The sequence below is a fragment of the Sorex araneus genome, chromosome 7 (assembly GCF_027595985.1).
Source record: "Sorex araneus isolate mSorAra2 chromosome 7, mSorAra2.pri, whole genome shotgun sequence".
NCBI classification, from domain to species: Eukaryota; Metazoa; Chordata; class Mammalia; order Eulipotyphla; family Soricidae; genus Sorex; species Sorex araneus.
Window position 1 is genome coordinate 31,148,158 of NC_073308.1, and position 24,412 is coordinate 31,172,569.

Consider the following 24,412-nt stretch of genomic DNA (forward strand, 5'->3'; position numbering starts at 1 on the left):
AGTAAAATGCAACAAAACCTTGAGGCCGACAAGGAAATGATATCTTTTCTTGGCAGGTTTTGTTTTCTTTGAAAATAAGTCCAGCGCCCTATTGCCAGAAATTCTGCACCCACAGGAAACTCTGTGCTTATTTTCAAAGGGATTTCACTTTCTCTCCATGTAGAACCTCTTCATTTTTGGATGTTCGCTCTTCCTGTCTGGGGACGGATACTCATCATACACTTGCTTGTATTTCATCTGACTAAATAAATTTTTACTAGACCTAACTTTTTACTAACATTTTACTACCATCAGTATACAGGTTGAAAGGGAAAAAGGAGATACTCCTATGAGTTTCTGGAGTAGGTACTATAATTAATCTTGAAACCTCAACTCTCAAGGGAGGGTCAGTACTTGATTGACTTGTGTAAGTGCTGCTCTGATAAACTTCAAGACACCCTATTTATCCACCCTACGACTGTAGAGCCGGACAAAACAGGCTCCCTACACTGAAAGGATGGATAAAGCAGGCCCGTCAGAAAAACTAGGCCTGCAGTTCCTCTGCAGTGATGGCAAAGCTCAGAGAGACAGCAGGGCCTGTAGCACAGTTCTAGAGCAACAAGCGCTTTTCAATCAGGCTTTCTTCCTGCCCCTGACCACAGCCCTCTGTCCGATGGGTTGGCCCCTTCATCTCATGCCACGGTCCCCCACTTATGTGACTTTCACCTGTGGCTTCCTTGCAATACCAATTCTAAAGGAAGAGTCATCACCATGCAGAGTTTTCATTGTGACCAATTTTATTTTATAACTGCGTCGCCGGGCACTTTATGGTAATGCGTGGTTTACCTAATAATTTGTTTTTGCATATTTTCTTCCCCAGATAATACTTCTATACACATGTGTTACCAATAGTAGTCAACTTGAGAGATGATTTATACTGTAGACTCAAGGATGCAACAATGAACAAATCTCAATGATGGGTAGGATCTTGCAGGTATCTGTGACCATGTCTAGCAAAAAAGCTGGAGATGTTCAGTTCCTTTAAATCGTCATTCAAAGCAAAAGAAATGAGCTTTTAGAAAAGTTCAGTTTTGAACCTTTTATGTACCTTCATGTAAAAAAAAAGCCTTATGCATTTTAAGTTGCCAGTTCATGCAGCCCATACCTGTTTACTGTATTAGGCATTGCTGTTAAGTACTAAAGCATAGATTAAAAAAAATCTTATTTTTGGTGTGTGATTATTAAATCACTCTCAAAATAGTCATACAGAAATGAAAGTTATTTGAAGGATGGTGACTTGACATAAAGTAGTGCATTTAGCATGCACAATGTTCAAATTTGTCCTGTTCTAAACATCACCTAATAACTAAGGGGTAGGTTTGTTACTGAATCCAATAATGGCTTTCCTCCGAGAAATGAAAGAGAAGGAACTTGGAGGTTTATCACATCAAAGAGATAATCATGTATGACTTTACAACCTTTTAGGATGAAAGACGACATTTTTAACCTAATGATTGTTTGAAAAAAATGCAGCTTCCTGGACATAAGGCCTCCAGTTAACAATGTTGTTCAGTACCTTGATTTATTTATTTATTTTTTTGGTATATCTACATATCGCATCCTGAGCTACAGAGTCCCCACAGTGCTCTCCTGCCTCATTCAAGTATAAGAAAGGTAAAAATCTATAGGAGCTCTAAGGTTAAACAAACTGTACATTATACAAAAATTAACTTAATTTACAGTCAAAAAGTATTTGCAATGCCCTTTATAAATCCTAGCAAAGATTCATCGCAAAGGATATTACAATCTATAGACGTGGTCACAACCATACAAATGCCCCTTAGATTTACGTGGTACAGAAAGTGAGTATTTGTTAAATGTTACAGATGTAGAATCAGCATTCTGCACTATATACATTTCTTTTAAAGTGACAATATTGTCAATACTAAAGTTCAGGTTTACTTATTGCATATTTATTATAGTTGAGGCAGTTAGTTATGATACTATAATGCAATATCCATAATAATTTTAAATAAACAAAAACATTTCTCCTGTAAATAAAATAAACAATATTTTAATCTAGAATCACATTGAACATTGCTACATACAGTTTGAGACAAATACTGAAAAAAATGACCTTAAGGCATCTGCTTGAGAAGCAGATGTGCACTATTACATGGACTAAATTATGGCTGACAAAATATTGCACAAAATCCTATTATTTTCAAAATAAAATATGATTTTTAAATCACACATAGTTCCCTATATTGACCAAAGCAAAATATTTTCTTAAATTAATCTTGCCTCTAAAACAAGCTTTAAGAAGTGAAAGTTCCACATAGGAAGGACGTCAGTAGTGATGGAGTTTGTCGAAACTATTTCCTGTACTAAGAAGTGCTTTGGAGGTCTTAAGATTTGAATATTCTATTTATAGTCTTAAATTTAGATTGTGATTTACAAATATGTACTCTAAATGAGGGTAATTAATGCTGAACAGAATACAATTCATATTAGAAAATTTATTTGTGAAAATAATCTGAAAAACTCAGCATTTTTACAAAAGAAATAATAAGAAAGGCCTACTGATTACGACTATATTCACAGCTTTCTCCTTTTGACCAGGAGTCTACTTCTTCATCTTATTTAAGAAACAACTAATTAACCAGCATTCATGGATCCCACTATTAAGCAGACTCTAAGAATGGCGCTGCCACATGCTGGTTGTAAAGGGTGTGTATAAGGAGGATGGAGGAGGTGGGGTGGGGCTAAGGAGGGTGGGGACTGTCTCTAGAGGATAGTGCCAAGAAAGGCAGTAAAACGGGAATCCCAGCAACATGCATCCAAACACCTTCACTTAATTGCAAACTGAGTGAAGAGGCCCAAGGGATGACAAAGAGCATCATTCCTACAGAAAGTCCTGTACAGAGGTGATGGAGAATCAAGGCCACTTCACTGCTAAGAGTCTCTGAATTTGCTCCTTAAGAGTAGGTACCTTAGATAGATAGCAGCATTATTAGACTTCTTATAGTAGTAAAGTTGATGAAATTAGAAATGGTATGATGGCTATAAAATTATTATTATTACTATTATTTTGTCTTTTTGGATAACACCCAGTGATGCTCAGGGTTACTCCTGACTTTGTACTCAGGAATAACTCCTGGACGTGCTTAGGGGACCATACGGATGCTGAGGATGAAACCCAGGTCGGCCACATGCAAGGCAAATGCCCTACATGCTGTACTATCGCTCTGGCCCCTGGCTATAAAATTTAGAATATTTTAAGATTAAGTAACTTTTAAAAACCTTTATTGTATGTCAATCTTGAACAAATAACCTCTAAGCAAAATTTATTACTGTTGGTCTTATTTATTGTTACTAATATTATTATTGTCATTACTAACATTATTATTAAAATCAGAGATATTTAACTCCATTTCCATCTTATTGATGCCTTTGGAGCAAAACACTCACATTTATTTTTCTTCCCCCACATCCTTGGGTACTGCACTTTACTGCCAATGACTGGAACAAAAAGTGAATATCTATTTTCTAAATTAATTACCAGAAAAAAAATAACCATGCTCTGCTTTGGTGCATTTATAAAATATGCTAATGCAAGTAACCATCAAACTCTACCATTTAATAAAACTTCACTTAGAATTGCTCCTAAATTCACACTCTTCTATCCCCTTTAAATGCCATGATTTTTAAGGGCAAAGGAAAAAAGGGAGGGATCAATAAAGATTCTTGTCTAGAGGCTATTTAAAACACTGTACCCAAACCAAAATCTTTACTTATTCAATTCTGTTGTGTAAGAGGGGCTGCTTCTTGGGGAAAAGAAATATAGAGCGGGGAGCTTGCAAATATTTGCTAAGATAAATATGAATATAATGGGAAATAAGACTTTTATTTCAGAACTCACCTTAATTTCACTCATCCTCCCTATATTCATGATATTACTAGTCTAGCAGTAGAACAGAACTGGAATACTCACAATGTGAATGCTTTGAAATATCAATACTTGCTAGCAAAATTTTTGATTTTTCCAAGAATAATATGTAGAGATTGTTTTTATTTTTAATATGAAATATAAAAGTTGATTTTGTATGTTAAAATAAGGCACAAATCCACTTTAAATACCTGACACAAGTATTACCTGTGAATGACTCTCCAAAAATAACACAGTCTTACAGTCAAGCATATTGTTAGGTGATTAAATGTTTGCCTGTGCTGATGTCAAGATTTTATTCTTCACACTATGCAATCTGAAGCCCCAAATCTTCCAAAGTTAAAATATGCACTCCCAATAATTATATTAAAAGGTTGCCTATATTCTTTTAAAACATTCTATAGGAATTTTTGCCAATCAACAAACTAACCATTTTTTCTTCTATTTAAAACAGGTTTTCTGCTGTATGGAATTCTTTGACTAAGCATTTCAATAAAGAAAAGTAAAATTATAAATGTTTATGTACAGAAAAAATTTGACAAGACTCTTCAGTCTTTCATGTTAAACATAATAATTAAAGATTTAAAGTATATGGTTTATCTTTAAAAAGAAAATTAAGACTACCTATAAGGCAAAATATTTTTCATATTATGCAAGAATAATTGCAGCAATAAAATCACAGGTTTTAGAATGTGGCTAAGGATTATTTTTCATTGTATCATTTTCATTAAACATTGATAAAATAGTTTCACACAGTGTTTTTAAATAAAACCTTTTTGTAGGATTTTTTTATAATAGAAAATTATTTCAGTAAGTATCTTATAATCCTGATGGAGTTCATGATTTTTCAAACATCTTGGTTTAAATGACAATTTAAAAACTCATGATTCGGGGTGCTTGGAGTATTTCTGTGGAATGGAATAACAGCAAATTAACCACACCACCACTATGTTCTCCCTCTTCTCAGTCTCGGTTATCATGAGTCAATGAGCCCATGATGGCTTCACTGATCAATTTCAAAGTTTCACAGTGAATATGAGGGAGAAAAGCCAAGGCTACACGAAGAATCCCAGTAATTTATGTAGCTACACTGCTCAGAGAAGCAGTCTCTGTGCCTCAGTGTGGGGCATATGCAAGGGCTTCCTTCAAAGTATGGGGAAGAGGAGCAACGAATAACATCAGAGTGGAGTAAGCTGAGGAATATCAGCCCTGGCTAGACTCAAAGGCCAAGGGCAACATTCACGATCCTGGTGACTGTCTAATACCCCTGACAGGAGGTGATGAAAACGACACTTCACTTTTGTATCCCTTTTCTCCCAAGCCTATAATTCCAGTGGGATCATAAAAAAAAAATTAGGCAAACTGCAATAGAGAGTATCAAATGAAATAGCAAATCAGTATCTTCAAAACTTATCAATGTCATCAAAAAAAAAAAAAAAAAAGAAGAAGAAGAAGAAGAGGAAGTCTGAAAAACAAGTCACAGCCAAGAAAACCTGACAACCAAATTCATGTCTTGGAAGGGATCCTGGAACCTAAGAACAACTGCAGAAAGAGAAAAACTCAAGAAATTCAAATAAATTGGTCAATGTTCATTCATTAACTGTGATGAATGTACCAGATCAATATATTAATAAAAGGGAAATCTGCGGGCAGGGACCTTTGGGAATGTTGTGTTTTATTTCATACTGTTTCTGTAAAGCTAAACTTTTAGAACTCTAAAATCAAATATTTCATAATACAAATTTAAGATGACGTTATTAAGTATTCAAATGGAAAATTATTAGTTTAAGAAGACAGGGACATTTTTTCATCAGGACAGTTTATGTTGTATTTGGCTTTCTGGGATGGGCTTCTATTCTCAATGGCAAAGGCATAGAACGAGAAAAAAAAATGCTTCCTGTGTCTCATTTGTAAACAGAAGTCATTCATTTCACATTGCAATAGAGTACTTCATATCTCTCACTGAATGGAAGGTAAGTGAGTACCTTGCTTTTTAGAAACCTGGGTGCAGTGTCCACAGGAGAGCTTTTTAGCTTGGAAAACAAATGAATTTTGCTCTTGATTTAATGACTAGAAAAAGGCATTATTGCTCTGCAGAACACTTATAAGTTACCTATCAAAATTTATAAGTAAATACATTTCATAAGCTAAGTACACTTAATGTAGGAGTGAGATTAAGGCAATTAGTGGGTCAACAGTTTCAGACGAGTTCTGGTAAGTTTTGGTATCTTGATCATTTCATGCTCAACTTGATTAGTATAATAGCTATCAGGTATATGGAGGGGTTGTATATGCATACTTAAATAAAATGAATGGCATTAAGCACCAAATACTGGGATATCAGATGATAAATATATACTTCCACATACATATTATCTAGTACCTGATTTAAGAGCACAGTTGAAGAATTAGCTTTATGTTTTAAAAAAAATGAATATGATATACCCAGGAGATGACTGAATCAGGGAAATGTGTGTCCCAAATGAAAAATAATTTTGAAAACCACAGTAAGCGCTGTCATTCCTACAAATAATCCGTGCACTGTCAAGATTACACAGAATCCTAAAGTATCTCCATCGAAGCTAGGATGCCAGAGACGGACTCTTAATTGCTGGATTAAGTTTGATTTCCGCGTGGGTTCTCCTTTGAAATGTGTAAGTCTTGCTGGAGGGCAGGGGTTATGTGACATAAGGACACTACTTCATGGAGCAGCCCGACGTCCCCAGGAGTCTCTTTGTCTTCGCTCCCTTCTTTCTCCCAAGGAACGAGAGTGGAGGGCCGTCGCCCAGGGCCGGGGATAAGCAGATCGTCTGAAATCTGGCTTAGTGTTTCCTTCGGTTCTGTTTTTCCTTTGTCAGTCTGGGCGGCTGCAGGCGAGGCGAGCTGGAAGCTCACTCCCAAAGAGGAGGCGGGCTTCTTCGTGCCCGTGAGGCTGTTCACATTGTCGGCACTGAGGCTCTTCTCACTGTTCTCTTCTTTCAGCATAAACAAAGAGTCCGTCAAACCACTGGAGGAGACCCTCTTCCTGGGAGAAGGAGGCAGGTGCCGGCCCTGCAGGGCACTGTCGTCTTGCCCCAGCAGCCACTCCCCTGGGTCTCCGGACCCGCCGCACAGGAGGGCCAGGTTATTCTCACTCGGGGCATTGGATTTATTCTGAAAGAAGAAACACATCCAGACATCATTTGATAAATGTATAGCACTGCCTTTGTACTGATTACTTTTACATTTTGAAAATGATACATTTCTTTGTGGGTTTGTTTGTTAGTTTGTTGTTTTAGGTGGGGCCACACCCAGCAGTGGCCCACACACTGACTTTTGTGCTTAGGGGTCACTGTGTTGGTGCTCAGAGGCCAGAGGTGGTAGCTGGGATCCTCCTGGGGTCAGTCATGTGCAGGGCAGGCAAGCATCTGAACCCTGCACTCCCTGCCCGGCCTCGTTTTCTTTCAATAACCTCCTTCAAGTTCCTCCAGGAACAGGCATAGCACAGACTGCTAATTTGAATGCCTGCAAACTGCTCTACTACTAGGAGTGAGTTGAGGTGCTACCAAGTCCTTTCAACTATTGCCTTTAAAATCCAAACTAGAAGTATTGGCGAAGATATAGAGAAAAGAAAACTTCTGCACATTCTTGGAGAGGACATAAACTGGGATAACCTGTATTATCTGTATTATCCAGCTGCAACAGTGTTGTTCATTTTGAATCAACAAAATAGAAAAATTACTGTATCTCTACTAATATTTTTTGAGGTCAGAAAATATTTAAAAAATATTGGAACATCTCATGTTTTTAAAATCTTTTAATGAGGGGCTGGAGCAATAGCACATCAGGTAGAGCATTTGCCTTGCACGCAGCCAACCTGGGTTTGATTCCCAGCATCCCTTATGGTCCCCTGAGCACCGTCAGGAGTAATTCCTGAGTGCAGAGCCAGGAGTAACCCCTGTGCATCGCCGTGTGTGACCCAAAAAGCAAAAAAAGTATTTTAATGAAAAACCTATACTGTTATGTTGCAAGAAAATATTTTGGCTTGGCAAGATAATTTTGATTAATGACAATAGCTACTATAATTGTATTACATAAAAGGAAAACAGCATAATTTTGTCATTAGAACTAATTCTTACTGTTCAAATTTTACACTTCTCAAATTTGGACATTTCTATTTGAGATTAAATACTTTACCCAACTAAAATATAAGTCCAGATTAATCACCGTAAGACAGAGAATGCTTTTGTTTCATTTGATAAGTTGAAAAATCAACTAACCGTAGGCTTATAATCAATATCTTCCATTGATCTGAAAAAATCCAAGCTCTTGGCTACTGCCAGCTTCCCTTGATCTGAGCTGTGTGTGCTCAAAGTATCAAGGATCTCTCCTAACAAGTCCATTTCACCCGAGTAAGGAGTCTTTACTCTGGTTTCAATGGAGTCATCACTCTCATAAAAATAAGTAGTAGCTTCTTCACCATCTTCAGAAGATAACCTGAGAAAAATAAAAGAAGCATTAGTTGGCACTGAGCCACACATGCTAGTTAGTAGCAACCTATCACCTACTACCTTCAATAACCAGAATTTTTTAGCCAAAGTAACATTTCTGTGCAATAACCACACAATTGACAACTGGTTCATGGTCAAACTATTTTAGAGATGCACACCACCTCAAATACTGGAAATCTTGAGCGGATGCATGAAAAACAAACATAAAAAAGCTGATGGTACATTATCATCCTGGAAGCAGAAGCAGAGCTTTTCACACAGTTTAAATTCTGTGGGATTTGGGTTAGCAGTCCAGTCCCAGAAACAGGATCAGGGAAACTCTGCTATAGCCCAAGATCAGGTTCACTTGTTTTTCTTATGTTTTCCCATTTATTTATTTACCTGTATTAGAGAAAAAGATAAATTCCTTGATAGAGACCAAGATAAAAAAAGGGAAATAAATATGTCTATATTTTGTCATCCCCATATAACTCATATAGATGCTACTGTTTCCTATTTTATATTACAATTCATTTTTAACTTTGTATTATATTTTTCTGGTCTGACAGCATCATAGACTTAATGACATCCTTCCCTGTAATTCAATTCACATCATGACTGATACCACTATTCATGACATTTGCCTGCCCCTTCCTAGTCAGAAGACAAGAGTCTAAATTAGGTGTGCTTCTATTTCCCCCTAACACTCTCCAACATTTTTTCTGACAGCATTATTGCTTCCTTAGCCAAGATATTTTAGGTGTATCTTGCTTTCCCATTACAAGATATCTTCCCTCATGAGATTCCAATGAGCATTGGCTTTCCCACAGCCAGTGAGAAAAATTGGATTTCTGAGGGAGCACATTCTTCCACATTTCTTTTGCAACTTAAAATGCATGTCATTTGGTCACACCAAGCAGTAAGTCATATCTCTTAGGACACCAAAATCCATTACTTACTTGCTTGCTCTTTCCATGTCATCATCATCTTCATCGTATTGAACACCATCCAGGCTCTTAGGTTTCTTTGTGACTGCCTAGAGAGAGGAGTAGACTATAAATCAGTGTCAGTCCCTTTCATAAATTTTAAAGGAGCCATAGGGAACAATATTTTGAAATTGCAGTGTTTTTGAGTCTTACCCCAAAAATTGACAAACAAGGCGCAAGGAAGAGGAAGAAACCTGGAAATATCTATCTGAGCACTTAAAAAATGTAGTTTCTTACTCTACAATGCACAGGGTGTGAGTTTGTGCATTTTTAACAGACTTTGAAGTTCATGCTGCTGGTTCTGGGGGTCATGGACTCAACAGCAAGGCTTTGAAGCACATCTGAGATAAGCTATCATTCCACCTGTAACTACTACAGAATACATTTTAACTGATTCTTTTTGTTAACACACCCAGAATATCATGCCACGCCTAAAAATTAATCCTTTTTAATTTTTTCTCAGGTTATACTGATATTCCTTATCACCCACCCTCAGTATTTTAGTTGGCCTATAGGATCAGTTCCCAATAAGATTATTGCTGCTAGGTTGATGTCCGTTAAATCCCTCTTAGACAACGATTAATTCCACTTTGTCTTTCCTTCAAGCCATTTGTGTACTCTTTCCCATCAGCAATTATATCTGGAATATGGTTAGATTTACTTTCTAGGTTTAATTTTTCACTCTGTGGCAAACTATATGCCTATGGTGTTGATTTGGATGTTTTATTGCATCACATCGAGGAATATAACTTTTAGATGCTCACTTTTTTTGTAGGACTGATTAATGGAATCAGTTGTAGTTGGCTGATCCATTCACTATGAATTTTCTTACCATTTTTTCACTTGATGGCTTTAGCATCCTGTGGTAAATCACTGGCTAACTCTATTTCATAAGTATGATTTTCAAAAGCATCCATTCTATATTTGTCAGCATTCTTTAAAGAACTTTGTCTTATTAATTATTTGGCTATTCTGAAATGCATGCAGAGAAGAGAAGATAAATCCTTTATTATTTTCTTTTATTTAAGAATTTTTAGAGTAACCAGGTAATACCCTAACAATCTCTGAAGGATTGCCATAGGTTTCAAAATAATTGTCATATTTACACATATTTAACATGGGTCAACTCAACACAGTGATTCTTCTTGATGTCTAATCTGTCTTATCTTTGAATTTTACCATAATTGATTTTTAAAATAGTTCTTATTTTTAAAAACATGTCTTGAAATATATTCATACATTAAATGATGTACTTTTGGGTATTTTATTGTGGATAGTCGGGTACTGAAACATGATTGGCTATGATGAGGTAATTTTGAAGTGTATGAAAGTACCTAGGGATTCTTACAAGCTTTTCTTTATTTTTGCACATAAGAAACATGTTAAATACTTTCTGTATTTAATTTCCAACTTTTAAAAATGTTCTCAAGGAAGTGGTAAATCACACACAAATGGGATCAACTGTATAAAAGATGAGTGCAACTAAAGTTCTGGTGATAATCCCAATACTTAAGAACTAACAACTTAAGATAATAAATACTTAACAGTCTTTGTGGAGTACTTTGTAAGTATACATATTTTCCTAATATATACTCAGTAAAATGGGTTGAGTCTCTGCTATTGAGCAGCTTAGAGACTAATGAACCCCACAACAAACCTGGAGGTATACCAGAAAGACTCCTAAAGTTTGCTCAAGACCACAAAATTTTATCAAGAATTAAAAACAAGACAACAACAGATTGTCTTTGTCTGAGGTGTTGCTCTTATTCATTTTCTCCCATAGATTAATTTTTATTTTTTATTCTACACTGGCCTGCCTATATGAGACTCAATTTTCTAAACTCCATTATTTTTTTAATGAAACCAGTATTTCTTTTTTTTTTTAATTTTATTGAATCACCATGTGGAGGGTTACATAGTTCTCAGGATTATGTCGGTTATACAATTCTCAAACACCCTTCCCTTCACCAGTGCCCATCTTCCATCACCAACCCCCCCAGTATACCTGCCGCCCCCTCCCACCTCCCCAGTCCCCACCCTTGTACTTGATAAGTGAAACCAGTATTTCTATTAACAAAGTCATCAAGAATGATAAATTTTATAAGTACATTTGAATTTAGTTTTTAAATTTCCGGGTAGTTCACGGTTCTATCAGTTTTTCTTCTAAGAATGTTATTAAATAGTAGACCTTATAACAAATTCCAAAAAAAATCCTAAGTAAAATTGAAGAATACAACATTTTCTATTCTACAGTTATCTGGCTCTATACTATCTACATTCATAACATAGGAACTTACAAAACATTTGGTGAAATAAGCTTTTAATTAATAATTAATGAATCTATTATCAAGCATTAGGAAACATATATATGAACATATATATGAAGCCACCATGTCCAAACACACAATTAATGTGTTGTTTGATAACTACAAAATTCATTAAGATCACACAAAAATAAGAAAGAAAAAAATAATTACAATCTAGTCAACATCCCAAACAGAGAAAAGCATCATATCTAACTAAGTCATCATTAACTTCAGGGTTTGTCTGAACCCAGATCCTGTTTCCAGTGAGTGAGATTCAGGTAAGGTTCTGGTAATTGCTTACAGGCAATTAGAGGGCTATGTGCACCATTCACAGAACATACATCACAGGATGAAAAGAGAAGACTTGTATCAAAAGTCAAACTTAAGATCAGCAGCAAGGAAGTTTAGGCTGTACGAAATATACAGGGTTTTTTGTTTTTTGTTTTTCCAGAGTAGTAACATATAGCCATAACAGTACATCTTTATCTGGGCCATAAATCACAGATGTCTTAGTATTGGAAACTTGCATACTAAACTAGACAGAACTAAAATATAAATGACTAAGAAAAGGAAATACAATCTCAAAAAAATACAGAGACTTTAATATAACAGATTTTAACTTTGAGAAAGGGGTGCACATCTTTGCTTTTCTAAGTATATAGATAATAAATAGGTTCATATAATAACAAAACAAGCTTTATACAGTGTATGTATTCAGAGAAAAATATTTATTTTAGATGTGAAAAAGCCTTCACTAATCAGTATATAATGGGAAAGTTTCCAAAGTCCAATAAACACTTTCATCATAAATCATCTGGAACTCCCTAAAATACACACTAAGACAGTTATAAGATGGTCTATATTTGGCAACAGGCATTATATTAAAATGAGTTATTGTAAATTCTTAAAAATCAAGGGTGGTAAAACACTCAACACTGAAAAAAAATGAGTAAGAAGTAAAAAAGTTGATTTCCAGAAAAAATCTTATAAATATTCTCAAAGTTTCATTATATTCAGTATTGCAACATAATACTGCACCAGCGAAGTCCTTTTACGCCAAAGGTAATTCTCCCACTTCCTGTTATCTACAACTTTAAATTTGTGTATAATTTTTCATACATTTTTTTAAAGGGGAGTTTTTCTGGCACCAGAGAAATAGTACAGCAGGCAGGGCATTTGCCTGGCACATGGGTGACTCAGGTTCCATCCTCAGTATCCCATATTATCCCCTGAGCCTACCAGAAGTGATCCCTGAGCACAGAACTAGGAGTAAGTCCTGAGCAACGGTGGGTGTCGCCCCAAACCAAAATAAAAAAGGAATTTTCTTCCTAACCAAAGTACTAAAAGCCAGTTTGCTTTGCTTTATTGCTGTAAGAAACAAGACAGACTGTGCTTACAATCTCAAACATTAGAAAGAACTAACAGACAATAGTGCATTTTCTGGGTGTCAGTAAAGTTATGACAGTTAGCCTCTTTGAATTATAAAAATGAATTTCTTTAAGTTTTGATATTTTAAAATATGATTAACAACTTAAAACATAAAGGTATAATAATTATAAAGTCAGAAAAATAATATTGCACATACCTCAGCACTTGGTATTATAATAATTTTTACAATTGCAGGCAAAAGGCATGAACAAAGCTAATCAAGTTTACTCTGTAGATTAGTAAATGTATCTAAGCAGTACTTTGTGCAGATAAAACACACAGGCACTTAAAAATTCTTTTTATTATTGAATCACCGTGAAATAGCTATAAGCTTTCATGTTTGAGTTTCAGTCATACAGTGATCAAACACCCATCCCTCCACCAGCACACATTCTCCACCACCAATGTCCCCAGTATACTCCCCCTTTCAATCCCCCTTCCTCCATGGCAGACAATTTTCCCTATACTCTCTTTCTACTTTGGGGCATTATGGTCTACATGCACTTTTTTTGACAATTGAAATGCAACCACTTCATCCACCAAATTATCTTACAATATTCATGGTATGAAATACAGAACTAAAATTAATAAGGATGTTTCTCTAGTCCTCGCTCAGATCATTACAATTTTATTTTGAAAACCTAAATATGTGTGTCAATACATTACTTCTAGAAATTTTCTTATTTGGTCATTTTACACTATTGATTTAAAGCATTGCATTGCTTCAAGATAAAGGTCGAACTTCCTGGCATGAAGGAAACTCCCATTAAGATCTATCTTTTCCTTTGATTTCTTGTTCCTCTCCCCATGTCTAACTGCTCACCACCAATAATGTCTTATTTCCCACACAGAAACCACTCACTGCTCATTGCCCACAAAGTTCCTTTTGTCAGAATTTCTCTCCTCTTTCTTCTCTACTGGAAGAATCCTACTTATTCTTCAACAACTGACACAAAGATGACCCTTGTAAAGCCTCCTCTTTATTTGGTAAGCAGCCCTCTGTGTAGCCATGTATTTGGCAAACACCTGGCCGATGTACTATTAATCACACTGCATTATTTGTTCGTGTGCCTGCCTGCACCGCTACACTCTGACTCTCTCCATGTGGGATCCACACCTCATACTCCTTTGTGCCCTTTGTGCTCTGTTGTATGCCTTCGCAGCATGACAAACAGTGGTATGGAGCATGCCCATAATACATGACTGAAAAGACTGCATCCGGGAAAGAATCCCTTAGAGCACAACCAGAGACAAACTATGTCGCTTGAGCAGCAACAGGGAAGGAAAAGCTGGGCTCCGGTCACAGCCAAGGCACAGCAGAGTGTCACACTATCGGGAAACGCGGCCACGCAAGTACACGTGATTCTGGTGAGTTCATCACAGCGGTCGGGGGCTCGGTACCATGACCAGAACTCAATTTCCAATGACTTTAGCAGACACAGAGTGGCCGGCAGAGCCCTTTCCCCAAGGTCTCAGAGCCAAGCCACTGCCAAAACTTCGTGACAAATCAGGCTTCAGGAGTTCAGAGGATTTGTGAAGGATCACAAAAGAGGGACAGATTTACATGGTACCATGTGAACAGAAATTGAGCCCTAATAATTATGGTCCTTCCCGCCCTCAACAATCCAGGAAACTGTTTCCAGTGCAAACCACCAAAGACCGCAGATCCCCCACCTCTGGGCACGAAGGAAGGAGTCTAAACCACAGATACAGCGCAGACAGATGAAGGCTGATTTTGAAAAGATGGCTGATGGAACGGCATGGGGCTTTAGACCTGTGTTTCCATCCAAAGAGGGCCTGGCAAAAAAACTAAATTAAACCCTGCCCTCAGCAGGGTCCTTAAGAAATAAAATATTTTCAAAACTAGAGCGTTCTGCATGGTACCACCTACTGAAAAAAAAATGACAAAGCAAATAACTGTCTTGGTGATAATATTATTGAGAAAGGAAATTCCCTAGGAATCAATCTTAGTTACACAGAAGTGGGGAACCATTCAGACAATAAATTTTAAATAACTACTATGGGGCCAGGGATGTAGTTTAGTGGTAGAATGTGCCTACTAACAGACAGACAGACAGACAGACACACACACACACAGATTGAAATGAAAAAAAAAAAACCCACATCAAATGCACCAACACATAATGAAGCACTAATGAAACAAGAAAGGAAATGCAAACCAGAAGTTCTTATCAAAACTATTAAAAATTTACAGAGATGCTGAATTTGAAAAAAAAATGGATGACTAGAATAAAAACTTGCGTAGAAATTCTACTAAAGGAGTGAGGAAGCGCTTGCAGAATCGGAGTGCACGCTCAACGGCCCAGACATGCCGAGCAGTTCTGCCCTCAGCTCCACGTGACTCCTCAGCACCCCACACAGAGCCCTGGAGACTCCCCAGGAACACTGGCTGAAGTCTGGTGACTCCATAGGCTCTTTCAGTGTGACCCAGGTGGGCCCCCCAACACCACCAGTCTTGGCCAGGAGTGGTCCCCAAACCAAAGACTGCTGAAAGACACCCCCTCCACACAGACACATACACACAAGACTCCTGTAGTAACCGAAATGAAAGAAAAAAAAATAAGATTTTGAGGCAATAAAGAAACCCTTTGACATTACAGTGGAAAACAAGGATGACTGGTATCCTTGTAGGTACAAAGAGAGACAGGGATAGAGAGACTAGTTAAAGAAATAGAAGTGGAGAACTTCCCAAGTCCAAGGATAGAACTGACCACAGAAGCTCAGAAATCTGAAAGAAACCCCAAATTTGAAAATGAAAAAAAAATTCTATATTGGTGTTTCCCAATATGTGTGATGTACCACCCCGGTGGTGCGGGAATGATCAGACATGGATGGGAAAGTAACCTTGGGTATAATTTGGGGGCACTTTCCATTTGTTCACTTAAGGAAGGTAGTTTTCCAGGGGGAACTGAGTAAATTATTTCCTGCACAGTGGGCAAAATATCAGTTAATTTTCAGAACCTCTGATCTATATCAAGATACATCACTGTAAAATAATTAAAAGCATCTGATAAGCGAAAGTATTAAAGAATGCCAGAAGGGAACATACAAAGGCATCTATAGGGCCTCATCATATTCACCAACAGGAGAAGAGTAAGTGGAATAACAAGTTTACTTCCCCTCCCGCCCACAAAAAACTTAGCCACAAATGTTCCACATTGTAAAGCTATCATTCAGATATGATGAACAAATAAAGGCTTTCCCCCGCAAATGAGTGAGAACAGAGTTCACCACACAACCTGCTCTACAAAAAATGTTAAAAGGAGTTCTTCTGCAAGAAAAGAAAAGCAATAGAATGCCAAATCTTAAGCATAGTGCTACACAGTCATAGAGAATCAGAAACATTCATGTGAACAAAATGAGAATTTTTTTTAAAAAATCAAAGAGGAGGAAGAGTAGGAAAGAACGTCTTAGACAATGAATTGATAACAGCATAAAAAATATACAATGACAAAACCTCATGGGGACCAGGCTAGAACAGAGACTTAGAAGACAAATGAAAGGAACTGATAGCATTACCAGAGAAAAAGATTCAAATTATAAGGCAAATAAGTTCATGAAAAAGAAACAGGAGAAATACTAAACAACCAGAAAACCAAAGACACAATGATAGAAATTAAGCTCCAATTATCAGTAAACATCCTAAATGTGAATGGTCTGAATTAATAAATATAAGTAAGCTGGGGGTTAGAGAGATAGCACAGCAATAGGGGGCTCGCTTTGCAAACAGCTGACCCTGGTTCAACCAGTGGCACCCGATGTGGTCCCCTAAGCACTCCAGGAATAAATTCTGAGCACCACCAAGTGTGCCTCCTACCTTAAGGCTGTCTAGATTTTTTTTGAAAATTAGGACTTATCTATATTATGCATACAGGAAATTCATAATCAATATGAAGACAGACTAATAACCAAATACGAGGATAAAGTATTTTAAACCAGTAAAAGATAAAATGGCAGAACTGATAGACGTATATGTGATAAACTAGACTTTTTTGTTAAAAAAAAAAAAGGTAATCAGAGACAATCACTATATAATGACTCACGGTATAATCCATTAAGAATGCATGAGCTATGACAAACATGTATGCAGCCGACGCAGGTACACCTAACAGACTTAGTCACAGATCTAAATCAAGACAAACAGTAAGAAAACAGTATGTACTTCCTACAACAAATAAGACACCCAGCAAGAAAACCAATAGGAAATAATCTTCTTAAGTGAAATAATTGGTCATAAATAATATATATACATATATGTATAAATTTCCAACCTCAAAAAATATTTTTAAATTACATGTGCTATATTCTTAGCATATATATATATGCTAAGACACAAAACCAGCCTCCATATATATATGCAAATCAAAGCCATATGAATCATATTTTCTGGTCTCAATGGAAAACTGTAAAGCAGAAAAAAAAACAGAAAAACAAAGCTAAAAAAATTAAGGTGGAAACTAAACATGGTATTTTTTGTATGTTTTTGCTGATGCTAGACATGACTATTAAGAAGGCTACATCCGGTGGCACTTGGGTGGGGGGAGCAGCTCGAGGTTACTCCAGGCAATCCTTAGGGGTCAGTTATACTCCCAGTGGTGCTCAGAGGCCACTAGGGCCATGTCCAGAAGTGCTGGGAGCTCCAAGGCCACTTCTCAAGTGCCCAGGGCCCTGTGGGTTCAGGGATCAAACCAAAGGCCTCACAGGTCAAGGGCAAGTGTTCTACCACTGGAGCCACAACCCTGATTTCTTCATGCTTCTAAATAATCCTGCAGTAAATGAAGATATAATTTAAAAGTAAAAATCATCTGGAAACTGATGTGAATGAAAAGACTAGCTATCCAAATCCACAGAATGCAGCAAAAATGTTAAAGTTCAAGGGCCTGGAAGGTTAGTACAGGGGTTAGGCAGTTTGCATTGCATGTGGCCAACACCATACGGTCACCTGACCATCACTAGGGGTGACCCCTGATGACAGAGCCCACAGAAGCCCCTGAGCACAGCAGGTGTGATGCTCTCAAAAATAGGGGGGAGGAAAACCCATAACAATATAGGCCTACATCAACAAAAAAGAAAAATCTTAAACAAATTACCATTACAAGGAAAGGACTAGGAAAAGAAGAAAAAATGAAAGCAAAGTTAAAAGGCAGGAAGTAATCAAAATCAGAGTGAAAATAAATCAAAATATGAAATCTAAAAAACAATACAAAAGATCAATGAAATGAAGGTTCTTTCAAAGAGTAAACAAAACTAACAGACACTTAGCGAGGCTCACTGAGAAAAAAAGGGAATCAGAAGAGAAGCAAAAAAAAAAAAGGAATCAGGAAAGAAGCAAAATTATAACAGATACCACAGAAGTACAAAAGATCATAAATAAGAGACTACTAGAAACATTTATATGAAAACAAACTGGAAAACCTAGAAGAGACTGACAAACTCTTGAAAATACAAAACCTTCCAAAACTAAACAAACAAGTACTAGAAAGCTTGAACAGACCAATGGGAAAAAATACCAAAAGTTTCCCGAAGAAAATCCAGGAGCAGATGGCTTCGCTGGTGAATCCCACTAAATTTCAAAGCCACTACATCTATCCTCAAATGCTTCCAAACAGTTGAAGAGGGGAACCGACTTCTAAATGTACTTCACAAAACCAACACGAACACCCAAACCAGAGCACAGCATCACCACCAACAATCATAGTCTGGAATCTCCGAAAAGCCTTGGTGCAAGAAAGTTTGGCAAAATCTTAAACCCACCAAAACTTCACAGGAGTCAGAAACCACTACCAAGTGGCATTCATACCAGGGACCCAAAGAAGATTCGTGCGAGTCAACAAATGTACTACACCACACATCCAAAATTAAAAAAAAAAAAAAAGTAAAAAATCACACAATCATCTCAATAGATGCTGAAAAAGCATTTAACAAGATTCAACACCCATCATGATAAAAAGTGTTGAGTAAACTGGGAAAAGGAACATATGTTAACAATAATAAAAAACATACATGACACACTCATACCATCCAAAACACTTTTCAAGGGGAATCAGAGTGCCTGGGAGAGAGAAAGGGGGAGGTCAGTGGGAGCACTGGGTAGCAGTGTGCGTTTCAGCAGGGTGAAGGGTCTAGAATTTGAGTGGTGGGGGCAGAGGCTTATACATTTCCAGGGACAAATCCCACAGGGTTTTTGTTAAGCTACACTTCCTAAAGGCATCATCTAACATGCAGATGCTTGCGCCGGCATTAGAAAACCATCTTCCCTCCTCCTATGCGTCTCTATGTCTCTCCTCTATCCGCAACACAGCAAACAGACCCCAGGCTTGCAGACTCATGAAAAAGAAGTGTAACGGAAATCATTTATTGTTTGGCTTTCTTTCCTTTCAACAAATACCTGAGAAACTACTAGGGCTTGTTCCTGGAAAGTAAGATAGTAGCAATATTTCATTAGAATTTTTGTTAAGACTTTTGATTTTAATAGTTCCTTTGGTCTGTACCAAATTCACTCAACTATTCCGTCATTCGGCATCCTTCCTTGTCTTGCTGTCCTTTCCTCTCTTTTTCCAATTATTCTTCATCCTCTGGTTCCAGAGTGCCCCTTCCAGGCAATACCTCCCCACTCGTCATACAATCTATAAGCCACCTTATGTGTCCGCAGTGCATGCATGACTCCTGGGGCTCAGCCGACTGCACTGTGCTCATGGGGCACTGCTCTGCCGTCGAAGATTCTTGAGGACAGGCAGCGTGAGAACTGATCTCTCATAGCCCCTGAACCAAGTAGTGTGCAGTTCACATTAGGGTCAGAAAAACTTATAAGAGACTGAAAAGACTGAAAGATCATGAGCTGTCTCATCAGTGCAATTCTGGATGCTGTTCAGAAAACTCTAACTCTCCTACTGTTTTAACTGTGGTCGGATATTACAGGACAGAGTGTCCAACCAAGACTTTTCCTGCAGCGGAATTTATAACAAGCTTTCATTGTGGGACCAAGCCTGACCAAATTCCAGTCCAAAGGAATTCACACTCATTCACAGCATTTCAGGTGCTACGAGGGGTGGAGCCGCTTCTTGGGCCGAGTTCCCTAAGAGATTCTGATAAGCATTATGAAGTCTGTTAATGAAAGTTTCCAGAAAGAAATTAGTCCAGTGTCAGCAGGACAACAGTGCTCGGCGCTCTGTGTACAAAGCAAAGTCAAGGAGGTTTAAGCATTCGGGGCTTTGCAAACTTTTCCACTCAGGGGCCTCCTTTCTCCCAGAGAATTTTTACACAGCACTGGGAATACCGGTATACAACAGAGCTATACAACTCAATTATTTGCTGACAATAAATCAGAAGAAATTTATTTCAAAAATGATCCCCACATTCAGCTCGGTGGTACCCCACATGGGGTTGCGATTCACATTTTAAGAAGTGAGGACAAAGGGATTGCTTGAGGGTAAGCAAAATCGGGCCATGCCTGATGTCTTCTTTTTCAGTGACCAAAAATTTTTGTGGTTATTATGATCACAAGTGAGAAAATGGTCAGGAAAATCACAAAAGACCTTAAAAAGGTAAAAAAAAAAAAAGTCAGTGATTTTCTTTCAAAGGGATGTTGGGCACGGCAGAGCACAACACTTTTTGTCCACAAACCTGTTCTGGTCCACAGGAATTTCCTGCCAGGCCATAAAAGAAGCTGCCATTTCACATACTGCATACCCGGATCATGGAGTGGGACTGCTATAATCATATATAAACATTCATATGTATTCTTATGATAATTATTTCTTATTCTGTCTTAGTTGTACACAAATATTTTTCCCACTCTCACTGATCCACAAGTGTGAAAAATGTCTCTGTATGTCAGGTACTAGGTCACACGTGAGGATGCAATGAAGACTCAGAGTCCTCACGGATACCACATGCAACAAACGGAACATTAGACCCTAACAAGTTAACTATACAAGTATGTCTTATATCTTGTGACTACGAGATACATGGCTCAATGAGGGATATGAAGCAAAGGTTTTCCCGGACAAATGTTTGGATTGAGTTTCAAAGAACCACGAAATAGATGGTGATGTGAGGAAACAAAGTACACAAAGCTCCTTTGGTGGGATGATCCGGGCAAACAGAAGGGAGTTAGAGACAATTATCAGTACACTCTAAATTAACCAATAGCGCCAGGACCCAGATTTTAAAGGGGGTCCATTAATCTTGTAGTTACCCCTTAGATCACTAGATGGCAGTTATACATTAGTGCAAAAGGCTGGGCACATTTAAATTTATGGTGGATTTTAAGAAATGGGAGAAGCGAGATCTCCAGGGAAGAGATCCAAGACTCACAGGCCTTGGGGCTGGAGTGATAGCACAGCGGGTAGGGCGTCTGCCTTGCAGGCCCAATCAGGTTCGATTCCCAGCATCCCATATGGCCCCTCGAGCACTGCCAGGAGTAATTCCTAAGTGCAGAGCCATGAGTAATCCCTGTGCATTGTCGGATGTGACCAAAAAAGAAAAAAAAAAAGACTCACAGGCCTTCTGATAACAGAATATGAATGAAAGTCATTTGATGCTTCTGGTTTTGTTTTTCCCAACAAATATTTGAGAATCTATTAAAAGCTCCTATTTTGCAATTCTGGATATGACACAAACCAAAAAATAATAATAAATAAAAATGTTTAGCATTTCTTCGGGTAGGGCATTTACCTTGCACGCGGCCAACCTGGGTTCGATTCCTCTGCCTCTTTCAGAGAGCCTGGTAAGCTACCGAGAGTATCTCGCCTGCACGGCAGAGCCTGGCAAGCTCCCTGTGGCGTATTCGATATGCCAAAAACAGTAACAAGTCTCACAATGGAGACATTACTGGTGCCCGCTCGAGCAAATCTATGAGCAACAGGATGACAGTGATAGTGAAAGCATTTCTTCATTCCATCTATGTCAATTAAGCACTTACTATGTACATGCTACAATGTCCCATGCTGTGAAGCAGAAGGAAAACATGCTTTCTCACCAGCAATTTTTTATTTTTTTCTCAAAAACATGGTGAATTCTAAAAGTATAAGAGGCAAGCGTAAACTTATTCTTCATTATGTGAATATAATTTAACTCAAAATTTTGATCATCAGATAAAAATGTACATAAAGACCATTACTACTGATCATGATTAATGTCAAATATTCTCCTATTTTTGTTGTCTTAGCCACACCCAGCAGTGTTCAAGGTTAACTTCTGGTAAGTAAAGTGAAATTTATTAGTTACACAGGCGGGGGGGGGGGCTTAGGGTGGGGGGGCTAGGGGCGTGGGGGTGTTTGGGGTGTGAGGGGGCGGGGTGGAGCTATACTGGGATTCTTGGTGGTGGAATATGAGCACTGGTGAAGGGATGGGTATTCGAGCATTGTATAACTGAGATTTAAACCTGAAAACTTTGTAACTTTGTAACTTTCCACAATAAAAAATTAAAAAAAAAAAAAAAAAAGGTTAACTTCTGGTTTTGTGATCAGGGATCACTCCTTACAGGGCTCTGGAAAATCTGACATAGTGCCAGGGATCAAACTTGGTGAGATGTATGCAAAGCAAATGTCCTACCCACTGTACCATGTCACTGGCCCTCAGATGTTGCTAATAATTTGGTTCAGCTGGTAGAACAGCACAGAACTGCAATTACATACTTTAAATAATGGTAAACTTGGGGATTAACTAAGTTTTGAAGTTTTTTAAATGGATGCAGAGATAACAATAATAAGGCATCTTTCCACTAGTATCTCAGAAAAGGTGCCAAGGAACAACAAAAATATTAACATGTTCAATACTTTTAAGAGCCACGATTACACAAAAAGGATAAAGTTCTGGGGTGCAAAAAGTCAAATTAAACTCCAGTATGATCCTCAGAACCATATGGTCCCCCAAGCATTCTGGGGTGCAGCCCTGGAGACCCCAAAACACCAGCAGACAGCCTAGGTAATCCCCCACATCACAGGGCCCAAGTATCACCATATCCCCAGGCCCCAGCACTGGCCTGGCCCCCTGCTGACTGATATCACTGAGAGGGGCCTGGACACCTAGGAGGCCGATCCCTCAAAAATTATATATACAGACATATAATATATCACTGTCACTGTCACTGTCATCCCGTTGTTCATCAATTTGCTCGAGCGGGCACCAGTATATATTAATTAAAAATGAAAATAAATGTTGTACATCCTCAGCTCTTACCAAGTTCTAGACACAATGGCAAATGAAATCTCGTTCAAACGGAAATACATAATGTACAGTGCATATCTAACATTTGTGGGAAAGTTCATATAATTTTGGATATAAGTACTTATACAGAAAGGGATGATCACAAAAGAGGTAATAAATACTACACTAGTGCCAAAAGAAGTTTATTTAGCACGGGGTAAAATTCATTAGCAAAGGTATCCTACAAGAGAACCTCAATCTATAGCTAGCCATTCACTGAGAAAAGCAAATGCGCTAGTGAAAACGGAAGAAAAGGCATTTCATACAGAGGACAGAAGCGGAAAGCCCACGTCACAAAACCACTGAGGCGCTGAAGAGACCTCAGAAATATATTAGCTTGGTCATCCTAAATAAGCAATCAAACGTTTCCTTTCTCTCCACTACAAGGCTTTCCTGAAAGCGGGATGGCGCACTGGACGGCTTGCCTTGTAGCTACTGTTTCTGTCACTAGATGGCAGACAAATACTAGCAAGGCAAAAAGCACTTCAGGTAAAATTCACAGAGGGGTCGGGCTTGGGGGAAACAAAGAGCACAAGGCAGATGAACAAGAAAATACAATTTTCTAGATTTTGTAAGATGATTATGGTTGTAAAATATGAACTTTATCAAAGTAGCAAAACGCAGTGCTGTGCCCATTGTAGAGGACAGCGACTGAGGTCTAAGAAGACCCAAAAGTTTGCTTCTCCAAAATCTATTAGCAAATCTCTGAGCCTAAGCATTTTATAGTCAAAAAATATTATTATACAGATTTTTTTTTTCATGGCAACACCTAGAAATGCCCGGCAATTCACAATCTGAAAAGAGAGTGTGCGTGGATCCCACAAGTACTAAGCTGTTAGGTGACTTAATCTGATTTTTTGCCTTGGTGTATCTGCAGATCTATGGGTTGTGCTTGGTTTCTGTAAACATCTACCCACATTTCTGGCACACAAGGTTCCTATTTTGCATGTCTGGGAACTGAAAGCTTAACAAAAAGCAATAACTTGGGCAGGACTGATGGGGGCAGAGCTGAGACTCCAGCCCAGGGGCTTGATCTCCTGTTATCCTCTCTCCTCACTGTGATCC

The 24,412-nt window shown here is 38.0% G+C and overlaps 1 protein-coding gene across 1 annotated transcript in view; it reads right to left on the reverse strand.

The window, feature by feature from the left end:
• Positions 1 to 459: 459 nt before the first annotated feature.
• Positions 460 to 24,412, reverse strand: part of DENND1B (DENN domain containing 1B) — a 223,246-nt gene continuing 199,293 nt past the window's right edge. Inside the window, exons 20-22 of the mRNA XM_055144664.1 lie at positions 9,357 to 9,433; positions 8,188 to 8,404; positions 460 to 7,081 (exon numbers count right to left, since the gene is read on the reverse strand). Coding sequence (XP_055000639.1) covers positions 6,545 to 7,081; positions 8,188 to 8,404; positions 9,357 to 9,433 — 831 coding nt within the window. The 3' untranslated portion in view covers positions 460 to 6,544. The remainder of the gene's footprint in view (positions 7,082 to 8,187; positions 8,405 to 9,356; positions 9,434 to 24,412) is intronic.